The 12,420-nt window shown below is 39.2% G+C and overlaps 2 protein-coding genes and 1 pseudogene across 3 annotated transcripts in view; 2 read left to right on the top strand and 1 right to left on the bottom strand.

Moving 5' to 3' along the window:
• Positions 1 to 12,420, bottom strand: part of LOC146465970 (myoferlin-like) — a 75,319-nt gene that overhangs the window by 26,655 nt on the left and 36,244 nt on the right. For both annotated transcript variants that reach the window (XM_085128131.1, XM_085128130.1), the window contains exons 28-31: positions 11,726 to 11,878; positions 10,480 to 10,629; positions 10,011 to 10,088; positions 9,538 to 9,617 (exon numbers count right to left, since the gene is read on the bottom strand). In XM_085128131.1, the coding sequence (XP_084984257.1) occupies positions 9,538 to 9,617; positions 10,011 to 10,088; positions 10,480 to 10,629; positions 11,726 to 11,878 (461 nt within the window). The remainder of the gene's footprint in view (positions 1 to 9,537; positions 9,618 to 10,010; positions 10,089 to 10,479; positions 10,630 to 11,725; positions 11,879 to 12,420) is intronic.
• On the top strand, positions 988 to 2,802 carry LOC146465972 (adenosine receptor A1-like). Its single transcript, XM_085128133.1, has one exon. It carries the CDS (start codon positions 1,260 to 1,262, stop codon positions 2,523 to 2,525), a length of 1,266 nt encoding a protein of 421 aa, XP_084984259.1. The 5' UTR covers positions 988 to 1,259; the 3' UTR covers positions 2,526 to 2,802.
• LOC146465971 (uncharacterized) lies at positions 5,341 to 7,074 on the top strand (annotated as a pseudogene).

The following is a 12,420-nucleotide window of genomic DNA, read 5'->3' as shown; positions in this document are numbered from 1 at the left end:
TAAGAAGACCTAAGAAGTAGGGAGCAACATGAAAGCAGAAAAATATAGAAAGGTAAATGTACGTATAATCCCAACCTACATTTAAATAACAGCACATGTTTGCGCAACGCATGCAAACTGCAGTTTGCCGCGGGCTAAGTAAACAGTTGTTGGAATTATTTCTGTTAAAACACCTTTTTTCAAATTGCAAAATGATTATTGATTTAAAGAAGGCACACTGTCTGTAGCAGTACGACGTTTTTCATGAGTAACGTTCAAAACTTCAGATGAAATGTACGTTATGTGGTGTGTAAAATAGGAAGTGCTTCGTTTATTGCCTTCATGATTAGAATAGGTAATCACATGAGGCCGAGTACAATTGAGGGTTAATTTTCTCAAGCGCATTTTCAAAGTTTTCCCGAATTACCCAAGCCGTGCAGCGACCAGGCCAATTTGCGAAAACTTTGAAAATAAAATAACATACAGGGCAAAATTTTCTTAAAACCATCGAGGCACTGTCAGCTCCGGAGCAAAACACACCTGCATGCAAAACAAACAAACGACTTACTTTTTTTAGCGTACAAAACAGTTGATTGTTATATACATGTCAGTTAACTGAAAACACAAGTTTATTCATGAGTAAAGTAACACACATCAATTAAACAAAAGGCATCAATTAATTGATTCACCTGCGCTGCGCTGTTATCGTTCGATGGAAGAAGCGAGGTGAAAGCACTCGCCATGAATGATTTCAGTTTTTGAACCAAACGAATCCGATCCTAGCTTTTAGCTTTTAACACAAATAATCTTTTGCTGTTTCTTGGAAGACACGAAAATTCACCTTTTGGAATTTCCTTTATAGCTGTAGCACTTGATTTTCATGTGTTTTTGGCACAAACAACCCGGCTTAAAAAGTCAAACTTCGATAAACTCCAACTGATGAACCTGAAAGAAATCGTTGTTTGACACAAAATGAAGAAACCAATTATAAATGTAGAAATGGCGTGCTCAGCCAGTCAGGAGCGAGTATTTTCGCCACTCGACCAATCAGGAGTGAGTAATTCTGCCTCGGTGAAAGGAAAATTAAGAAAAAATGCCCTCTGTCTCGAACAATCAGCATTCAATACTTTTTCCCTCTATGTTATAATTAGTGCATAAGAAAAATGTACCTATCTTGCTACTTTTTAATGTCTAAATGTACAGCCAGTGGTCAATTGTGCAAACAATTCGCGTAATGTTGTCGGAAACCAGTAATTGTTCACTCTTTTTCAGACGACAATATGACATTTCAATCGCACCACTGCGAAAACGGCTGGGCGCCATTGGCAACGTCCGTCACCACGACGGTTGTAGCAGCTATTTTAATCATTGTAACAGTGCCTGGCAATTTGCTGATTTGCTGGGCTGTAATTTGGAACCCAACACGAAACCTGAGGAGTCCGTTCAACTACTTGGTGCTTAACCTTGCTATTGCGGATTTGGCTGTTGGAGCAGTTACAGAGCCAGTCTTTGTTGGTTTTCACCTAACGGAGGCGCTAGAACACAAAAATGTCCAAGGTGCCAGATGGGTGGTTTACATGTCGTATTTCATGTCCGCGACAGCCTCTGTTCTGAGCATGGTAGCTCTGGCAGTAAACAGGCATCAATTGGTGACCCAAAACCGCACCCGACAAAGTAAAACTTCCTCTGTAATAGTCTCATCTGCTCTTGTGTGGTTGTTTTCTCTTGTTGTTCCTCTAGTCGACCTCGCTGTTGATTTTCATATTCTGTCATTTGCTTTTGTCAACACAGCAGTTATTGTGAGTACTGGCGTACTTGTATTCGCTTATTACCGCATATATCGCAATCTACGACAGCACCGCAAAAACACTGAACACATTCGAAGCAGCAGTGACCGATACAGGAACGTAAAACAGGAAGAAAATATCACGGTCTCATTTCTGTTGATAATCCTCTCGTTCTTAGCGTGTGCTATCCCCTCTTTAATAATGATCTATGTCATCACTTTCTGTGCTACTTGCAGTTGTGTGCTAATCCATTGGTTTAGAGATCTACAATATCTGTTTCTACTGGGAAATTCGGCTTCTAACCAGTTTCTTTACGCTTGGCGAATGCGATCCTTTCGAAGAGCTTTTCAGACAATATCTGTCATTCAGTGGATATCAAGACGATTTAGTAGAAAGAGAGTTCACCAAGCATCTTCACAATTGGGTGAAGAGAAAGACCAAGAAACGGGTTCGAATCCAAATGGAAATGGAGGAAGAGAACGGATTGGTCATTGTAAAAAAGAGAAAGCTTTGATTAGAACCGTAAGCCAGACAGACAGCTTGGTGCTATCGTTTTGCGAGAAAGAGGTGGGGTGCAAAAAGCAACCGGAAAGTTCCAAGATTGGTTGGAAAGACAACGCAAGGGTATACCCTAACGGCGGCTTACAGCATCCAAGGGTACAACAGGTCCGGTTAGAAATAGCACGAGGCGATGGGCTTTCCACAAAGACATCTGTGATGCGGTATGTTCACCCTGAGATTCAGTATTCCGCAATCTGATGCAGCATGCGAGATAAGGAGTGCCGTTGCTGATAATGAAGGGGAAGGGTCTTAAGCAAGAGGTTTCAGTACAGAGGGGAACTTCCTGGCCGTTTCCACCTTCGTTTATCAATCAACCACCGGATGGTATCAACTGACAAACAATGTACTGATGGAATTTTCTCAATTTTCAAACCAGACTCTTGTTAAACGAATAACAAACCTGTATCTTCTTTCCTATTATACTTGTGTGCTTTTAAGACATATGAACAATTATTATGTTACAGGATACGGGTGTTAAAAGCACACCATGAATTAAATGTGTCCATGCGTATTTCTTATTACAAACCCGAAGGGAGAAGCTAAGAGATATAGCGAAAAGGTTTTGCTTCTTATTAACTAGTCACTCGATAGACTTTCTCAAAGTGGCTTGCTCGCTTCTGACGATCGCGCTTCGCGCTTCTAAGCAAGGTGTACGATCGCGCTTCGTGCTCTCCGAGCTCGACTTGTAAGCAAGTCCAGTTAGTCAGACAAGTGCGAGCCAAATTTGTTAAGGAGAATCATTCAGTCTGAAACACAATATCGATCGAAGGCACTAATAATCATCCGCTGAATAAAATGTTCGAGCCATGATTCCGTAATTACAGTTTGCCTTTGTATAAATGTTTTATAGCAAAACCTGGAGACGAAAAATGACAGGTCCTTTTACAGCGGCAAAAATTAATATTGTTAAGATGTTAAGAAGGGTGTATGTCATGGTCAGGTTCACGTAAAGCTTGTCAAACCTGCTTTCCCCATGCAGGACTACAATAGTCATTATCTTAGACCTTGCATGTTACACAAAGTTCGCCATTTTCACCACGTCCTGACAATATTATACAGTTGCATATCATAACTAAATAGGAAAAGTCTCTAGAAATCGCGACATCTTAGATAATTTCACGCGTAAAATGTATGATGATTGCAGGGTTTCGCTGTCAAAAAAGTGAAAAACATATATAACATATTGTCCTTTATTAATAACAAAGCAAATTGACTTCTTTCTTGCAAATTAAATGTTGAAACACTTGTTATACCACAGTAAACTACTCCTGACAGTTAAGCTTACATTTGAATGGTTACCCTTCAGTTTCACTTATGCTACTCGGTTTGACTGTGGAAGCAGGAAAGGTAGATGGACTCAAAACTGACTGTGCGTCGCGCAAGATTTTACTCAAATTTCAATGGTATCGATTCCTTTCAGAAGGCTAATAAAACCTTTGGCTAAGTGAAAATTGCAATTATCGCCGTTTCGCAGTCTGGAATTTACCGTTTGCCAACCCTAGTGGTGACTGACGGTAAATTTAGCATTTAGAAAATTTTCTTTGGAATTGTTGACAAAATTAATTAAGTGCACTACAATTGTCGAATTATGGCCTTACCGTTGGACCATGGTTTAATTAAAACACATCCGTAATCTGTCGCTTTGCGTGAAAACGCAGAAGTTAAAGAGGGCCTATCGAGCCACTTCAACGAACTTTCTACGAGGTAAGACAGTTTCACGCCTTGTTTAATTACATTTTTTAGATCAAGGGGTTCTTTTCTAAGTTCTTGCCAAAGAAAGGGACTGCAAAACGTTAACATTTCTCGATCGTTTAATACTATACAAGAAATTTGCAACCTTTTGCAAAAAGTTTAGCAGGTAGTTCCTGTTAAATTCACTTCATTGAAACATCATTTCTTTTTTCAACTTTCTTTTATTAAATTAGGCTACTGATAAGACCATAAGACATAAACATTTTTATTAGTTTGAAATATCACTCAGCTCGTTTATTCATCCTGCTGTACTCTTGCATTGTCAACGCTTTCTCGAACAGTCGGGTTCCATTAAACAAGGGTATTGATCAACACTAACCTGCTTTCGTTGATAATCGCGTTTACGCAAATGGCAAACGTCAGATTTGCTTTTATGTTTTCTTGAAAAAATGACGAAGTTACCCAGATGAGAATAATGCAAAACAATTCTGTCCTTTGATGCTAACGCAGAGCTACTCAAATTTACTGAGAAACTGAAAACAGCGAGCGGCAAATGTAGGATAAACATGGTCACATTTCTGCCGTTTGCCGTGGACGTAATTCTGAATCTCTCTAATAATCTGAACCCACGAAATTTTACTGTTATAATTATTCAATCTTACAATATGTAATTTTCCGATTCTTTTCTTTTATATTGCTTATCTCTCTGAACTGGAAACTTTACATTTAATTTACTGGAAACAGCACCTGCAATGTGTAAACTGGGTTTGTTTCAAATTGCGCTACGTCAATCTTGGTAAAATTTAATATATCTCTGCGCAGGCGATAATTTGTTGACTGTTCTAATCACTCAATCAATCAATCAATCAATCAAACAAACAAACTCTTTATTTGTATTCTGTTCCAGGCTAGTCTCCCACGAAGCCGTTCCTTGTGTCGTCGATCACGCAATGCTCCTTCCCACAAAGCATTGCGTCCGACACAAAAGACGGCCGCATAGGAGCCTAGTTCCAGGCTCTCAGATAGTAGCGGCCACGAAAGGCTAAAATCGGAAAGAGCGTGAGAGCCTGGAACAGGCTATTTTATTTGTTAGCACAGGTTACGTTGGGAAGGGCAACTGATAGTGATGTGAGCCTATGATAACAAATTAAGGATCTTTCAAAACAGTAAAATTAAACACTCCAGGTTAAAAATTATAAAAGTGAGAGTCCTTGTCTGCCAACAGGTATTACTCTTTCCTGGTCCTTTTTTTTTATCGCGCAATCTGGTTCAACAACACCAATTGCTCCATTTTATATTTCAGAAACAATCACTACGTCCTGATGTCGTTTCAGTCCAACCTTTGCGCTCATAACTGGGCTCCATTTGCAACGTCCGTCACTACGGCAACCGTTGCCGTGATTTTAAGCATCATAACAGTTCCCGGTAATTTACTGATTTGCTGGGCTGTAATTTGGAACCCGACACGTAACCTAAAGAGTTCATTCAGCTACTTGGTGCTTAACCTCGCTATAGCAGATTTGATCGTAGGAGCAGTCACAGAGCCAATTTTTGTTGCCTATCATGTATCAGAGGCTCTTAAATATTACTGGACCCATCGTGTGAGATACGTGGTTGCCTTGTCTTATTTCATGTCCTCGACAGCCTCGATTCTAAGCATAGTGGCTTTGACGGTAAACAGATATAAGGCAGCGGCTTTAAATCGCATCCAGCAGTGCAAAATGTCAAAGGTGATGGCTACATCTGCTCTTTTGTGGATCGTTTGTCTTGGTTTCCCGCCAATCTACTTTGCTGTTGGGTTTTACATGATGGCCTTCATTTTTGCCAACACAGCAGTTGCCGTCTGCATTTTCGTTCTCGTTTTCGTTTATTATCGCATCTATCACAATCTCCGACGGCAGACCAAGAATACTGAGCACATCCGAAGCAGCAGTGAGCAACGGAAACGCGCGAGACAGGAAGAGATGGGATAACAATGTCATTCCTTTTGTAATTATCTCGTTTCTAGCATGTCTGTCCCTTCATTGATGATGATCTATTTCATCAATCTATGCCACACGTGCAGTTGCGATCTAATCCACTGGTTTAGAGATCTACAGTATCTGTTCCTTCTGACTAATTCGGCTTCCAATCAGTTCTTTTACGCCTGGCGAATGCGTCCTTTTCGAAAGGCCCTTGGAACAACAGCCATCATGCAATGTGTGTCAAGGCGGTTTGGTAGAATGAGAGTTGCCCATACGCCTCCGTCTCACAGTCAGAATGAACAGGATAAGACTGAAAGCGGAATGGAGGCCCGTACTTCAAACGCCGAAACGGAATGGGGTCGTCAGCGTTACGAAGAAACTAAAAGTGATGAAGTGTTGGCAATGACACACATTGCAGTTGGAGGACACAAAGTTTAGTTCATTGTACATACGAAGTGTTGGAGTGGAGGTGCCGGACAAAAATCACAGATAAGGCATGCAAACACAACGCGAAAGTGTGCAATGTATTGACGTAAGTCACAATGAGAGTCAGACGAGAAGTCTCTCCGTTCGACAGCTGATGAGATCTTAAGTTCGAGGTTGATGCTTCCATAAATAATTTATCAATTCATAATGCAAAATTTTGGTAGCTCGCTTGCTTTAAAAAGTTCCATATCTGGAATAAGACGCTTTAGGAATAACAGAATACACAGAAGATTAGTTAATAAAAGAACGCAATTCTTCTTATTCTGCAGAAGTAAACTGCATTGCGCTCATTCTGCTATTAAAACGGAACACTACTCTATTCATTCCGAAAACAGAATAGGTCCCAAATTACAAAAACACGAAAACCGTCCATTCCATGTATCAGTTTCTATTTCGAACGCATCCTAACTCTGTCTTGTCGTGACGTTATATCAGCTTCGAAGAATGATTAGTAAGTTTTTGTCAGCTTCGATCCATTTACTTTTCAGTCTAAATTTTCTCTCTTAGACAACTGTTTCTTTTATAAATGTATTCATTGGTCACTTTAAAAATTTAATAGTAAATTTGTTTCAGAGTTTTAAATAAACTTGAAACTAAAATTACAATTCAAACGGAAGCTGGTAAGTAGTCAGTTTACCTGCCTGTGCTGCTAAATCTTGAGTCCGAAGAAAGAAAAAAGTAGTCCTTTACAGCAAGGCTCTTCTTTTATCGATTTCTTTATAAGTATAAATTTTGGCAGAAAAAAGTCGAAAATGTTGACGCATTTTTCATCACCTAATTTGTTGCAGGTTCCCGACATAAGCTGTCTCGGAACGGCTATAGACACAACGAAATTCCGAGTTTGCATATTTCATTTTCGTTTGTTTGCATTTCTGTAAATTTGAGGCAGATTTCCATCATTTCCTTCCAAAACTTGTCAAGTTATCTGTTTGTTAATAGAATAATTCTCGAATGACAAGTACGACAGCTTTCAGTTAAGAATTTATTAGTATACTTGATAGGATTTGCCGAATACCATGATAGCAAAATAAAGCATTTTCCTAAAAGCACCTCTTTTATAAGCAGGTATACAGCTATTTCAATTAACGTTGTCGGATTAAAATCAAGCTAAAAGACAAGACCGCAATGTTTTGTGGGATTATTTTTTATGAATAATTTCATCCAAATCATTCCTGCACGTGCAGGTCATTGTACTGCTAATTACAACCTATTGTTTTCTCCAGGCATGACTGATTTTGATTAATTTATTCATAAAATTCCCACGTAAACTTTCGGTCTTGTCTTTTAGCTTTATGCTTTGAACCGACAACGTTAACTGAAATAGCTGTATATAAGAAACTCTAAGTGGTGCCGTACTCTTTGTCATGGCTTAAATGAAAGGATTTGTAACTGGTTTTTCGCGTAATCAGTGTTTATAAGTGAAACCGTTTAGAGCCACTCCACTCCTTATCAGGTATTATTCCGTCTTGCTTTCGCTGTTTGTTCAAAAATTAAACGATCACCGAACTCTTAGAGACACGCGCCAGGCGATTAAATGACAAAATAAATAAAAGATATATGGTGGAAAATTATAGAGTTACAAAGAGAGGTTTGGGATGAACGTTTTACAATGCAATGAAATTGCTCATATTGATCATCTACCTGAACTACATGCTGAGTACTAAAGTGAAGATGTCACAACGGCTCCTTGCAAAATATTAAAATTCAGAAATTCAGCTTGACAATGAGGCCAAGAGGACACAAATGCGATAAATCATGTTTATTCATTTCAGTCTGTTGTTTGTGTCCTCTGGAGCTCGATATTTTAATATTTCAAAAGGAGTCTATAATCGAACAAAGGGGAAACTGTAAAACAACTGCCTCGTATCAAGATGTCGCTTTCATTGTGCAAATTAACACGCAAAGAAGATTCACCTTCCCCCAATGCCTCGCGCTTCGCGTTCGTTAAAATGCAAAGACACAATAGAGGAGGCAGGATAAACCAACAGAATGATCAAATTTAATTACTACTCCAGTGAAAAACAGAATAGTGTGTATGTTTAATTTGGAGGTAATCCATCAGGGAAAGATGACATATACTTTCAAGTTCCCCGTATGTGATATTGTGTTACGGCCTTATTTGTCCGGAAAAAAAATAACTCGTTTTAAGCGGAAAGACGTGTATTTTCGCGGTTTGTAGAAAACGAGAAACGCAAATAAAGGTAAACTTTTCTGACCTTTATGTGACACCACAGAACTAAAACCTCGCCAAATTCGATACCGAGCCTCGCTCTCGTTGAATTATGAGTATTCTCAAAGGAGAGAATAAGTTTACATGTAAAATCAGGTGATCGAATAATTTACATTTCGATATAAGCTCAAGCACTGCATCTGAGTACGATAATTCACCGCTCACCTTGAAAGACAACAACAGAAAAATGGACATAAGAATGTTGGTCTGGGAAGCGAAGCTTCGCGAGCTCACACGCTTGTTTTAAGAACAAAAAGACGCTGTGCGAGCGTACGGCTTGGGCGTCATTGCATTAGGCGTATTTGAGCATGCACGTTAGTGCAGTCTTTGATGACAGGCGAACGACACAAGTCTTCCCGGGAGTCTAACGCATCACTTTATATTTGCGATAAACGAGATGTAGTTCAACCGAAAATGTCACGCAAAGGATAAATGAAGCCCAACACATAACTTAACATGTCGGGGTTTGCAACCATTTTTGCATCTAGGATAAAGATGAATTTTTGACGACAAAGGAGTAATATTGCGAATAGGTCTCCACACAAATACCGTTTAATATTTTCCATATAACAGAACGACAACTTAAACTTCGTCACGTTCGCGATCCATCGACAAATACAGTAACCGCCTCAGTCTTGCCCCACACTTAGCGCATGCGCATTAGAGCTCGATTGCACTTTTGAGGCCTGCGAAGAACATGGGCTCCACAGGATGCCCCAGTAACAAAAAATGCGAAACTGTTAGACAGTCCCGAGACAAAAATACCTCGACTCTTTTTATTGTACACCACTGAATTTTCTCCCGAGACTGAGCTTTGTATTCCACGGCTGTCTCTTACCTCATTTCTGGTGCGATGTACCAGTCTCCCTCGAATGCCCAGCCTTCAGGAGCCTGGAAACTTTCCTTTGGCAATGGCAACTGTTGGATCGATTTTGAAAATTGTTATTGTGTACATAATGTGTGATATGAAGTGACGTTGTGGGCCGTTGTTTTGAAACACGGTAACTTTTGAGTGACCACGACCGACTGTACTTGTCCTCTTTAATTCTGAGTATAGCACATGTAAGTGTCAGTCGTCTTGATGAAGGTAAATTTGCGAACTTTACTTCTTAACATACATCGCAATTAACCTATAATCAGACTCTTATCCCTCTACGCTCTTAACCCTCTGCCACTTCTACCCTCGACTCAATTTCCTCTGATATATTGTTACCCTGTAGTGTAGCTTAACTGTTAACAGTCTTTCTACAGTCATAACTATGATGAAAGTGATGTTGTCAATAAATAAAGTATAGAATCAGAAAAACATACCTCTCCGCTGGCGTTTGAAAAGTCTGGTCTTGTTAGTGCTTTCTTTGTCCAAAAGCCGATTTTAACTTCATTCTCATACTACAAAAAGAAATCAGTCGAGTTCTTTAATAAACCACGGGCATCCACATAATTATACAAATATTCACATAACGAGAAAAGGTCAACCTTGCATAGTGATGCTGTACTGTTTATTACACTCTACAAAAGGTTCTAGCCTTTGAATCCGTAGGATAAATATTCATTCCGTTCATTGGAAAACTGTTCAGCAGTACTTCCTTGAGGTATTGTTTAAAACATTGGCACTCGAGTAACTTTGAGGCTAAGTTATTTATATATCCTTAAAATACCGCAGCAGAGATTCTAAGGATCCTCTATCCTCCGTTGTACAATCGAATTCACAAGATCAAAAGAAATTCATTCGATAAACTGTCTGATTGTATTGTTTCTTTGTTTTTATTTATTAACTCACCGTTTCTGCCAAGACACCAAATTCACCCTCACTTTGCTCACGCGCAGTCCAGTTCCCCTGGTATTGCTCGAGGCCAAACCACAATTCAACTCGAACCATGGCAGGAAGCTCTGGATGATTGGCGATATCAAGGGCTTTCTTACCGGGATACTAAGAAGCAAAAATATAATTCTTTCTTAGTAAGACATACGGTCCAGACGAGTTCAATTCGAGTTCAATTCGATCATATAAAACACGCTAATCCGTTCGTTTTACATTGCGTTATGATTGCGTTACACAAAATATTTACCGCCGGCCAAATCACTGTGGGCTAGGAAGTTTGCTTAGCTTGAATAACACTAAAGAACTCCTCTGGACCCTGTGGTAAGACGGTGACTTTTTTTTAATTTTCACTCTTTTGAAAGTACGTTTAGTTTGCGCTGTTTGTATGCAATTGAACTATTTCTAGCAAATACAACAATTGCAAATGTCAACAAACTAAGGCGCAGTCAACCAAATTTTGGTGACATTTTAATTTCGGGGCTTAAATCATGGAACTGTGATCTGTTAAGTTGAAAAAAACAAAGGTTTGTATACTGTATTGCACTTGTTAACTGACGACTTTGAAAATAATGTTGAATGAGTTTTAAGAGTCAGGAATTTTCGGAACTATCGTATCGTAGAATGCTGAATAGGAGTCAGGTGGTTAGAGACCGTTAGCATTTTAGACATAAGTTAAATGAACGTATAGGACATTTATGACAATTTGTATAACCGTTTATGACAGTTTCAGGTACAAAAGATCGTTTTTCTTGATTACTTCGTACATACTAAAGTTTCATTGTCGTCGTAGTCAATTTCAGAAACACACCATAATAGTACATATTCATATTAACTTCGTATGCATGGAGAAAAGATCACCTTCTTTTGCGATAGTTAGCAATCCTTTGCGATCAAATGAAAACCGCATCTCTTTGCGATCATTTGTTGTTTAGAGAAGCACAGCTCTTTGCAGTCATTTTCGATTGAGTAAATGCTCAATTTCTGCTATCCTGAGATCGTTTGGGACCATACAAAATTGACCTGGTTCAAGTAATTAATAATGGCAGTGTAAAACACAACCACATCATCTCAAAACACAGTCAACTAATTTAGTATCAAAGAACTCTCCTAGCAGCATGAAAAGAATGGCAGTGACAAATACCATCGCAAAAATGTGGCTGACAAGTTTGTCCAGAAAAGCAATCATTCATAGCCACTTAAATACCTTCATTTCAATCTCGATTGTTTTGCCGCAATATTTGCCACAGGCTTCCTCTCTGGGTGAGAACATGACCTGGTAGGCTGGTATCCTGTGGTAGGCGATTCTTGTTGATCCACTGATCATCCAGATAATAACATCCGGCAAACTATTTTGAGGCTGTCAGAACAGAAAAATGGACAAGAATTAAAGGTTGGTGTCAAATTTAAGATTTTTTTCAGACAAAGTCTAGTCAAATTGACAGATACTGCGAAAGGAGTTGATGCAACGTAATCTCCTCGCGAACACCGTGAGAAATTTCAGTTTCTGACTGATAACAAACTCAAGTTTTCGCTCACCGTTAACTGAAACGACACCCAGCTCTATCGGAATGTACTGTAAACTTGTCTAGTAAGGGAATACTGACGCGAGGTTCTCGATTTTAAACCGAGAAAAAAATCGCCACTTAGTTACTGTGACCTTCGTGATCAAACCAGTATTAGGAAGCTCGTAATTTGCAGGCTGCTCAAGAACGGTCTTATTTCCAATGTACCACATGGAAGATTGGCGTCCAAAATTACAGAACAAAGTCAAAATTTTAACAACATTTAACTTTTTTATGAGCATTCGGTCAACCTCAGTCTGCCATTCTCTTGTAGAAGACATATCTGTTATTGGCATGATGGACTTTTACGGTTATGTTCCTCGCAACGTCCAAACTG

The sequence above is a fragment of the Pavona decussata genome, unplaced genomic scaffold (genome assembly GCF_977016875.1).
Source record: "Pavona decussata unplaced genomic scaffold, jaPavDecu1.1 SCAFFOLD_155, whole genome shotgun sequence".
Taxonomy (NCBI): domain Eukaryota; kingdom Metazoa; phylum Cnidaria; class Anthozoa; order Scleractinia; family Agariciidae; genus Pavona; species Pavona decussata.
This window is presented reverse-complemented; position numbering and strand designations above follow the sequence as displayed.

What these genes read in the sequence shown, in the direction of transcription:
- LOC146465972 (XM_085128133.1), top strand. Translation starts at nt 1,260, where the DNA reads ATGACATTTCAATCGCACCACTGCGAAAACGGCTGGGCGCCATTGGCA.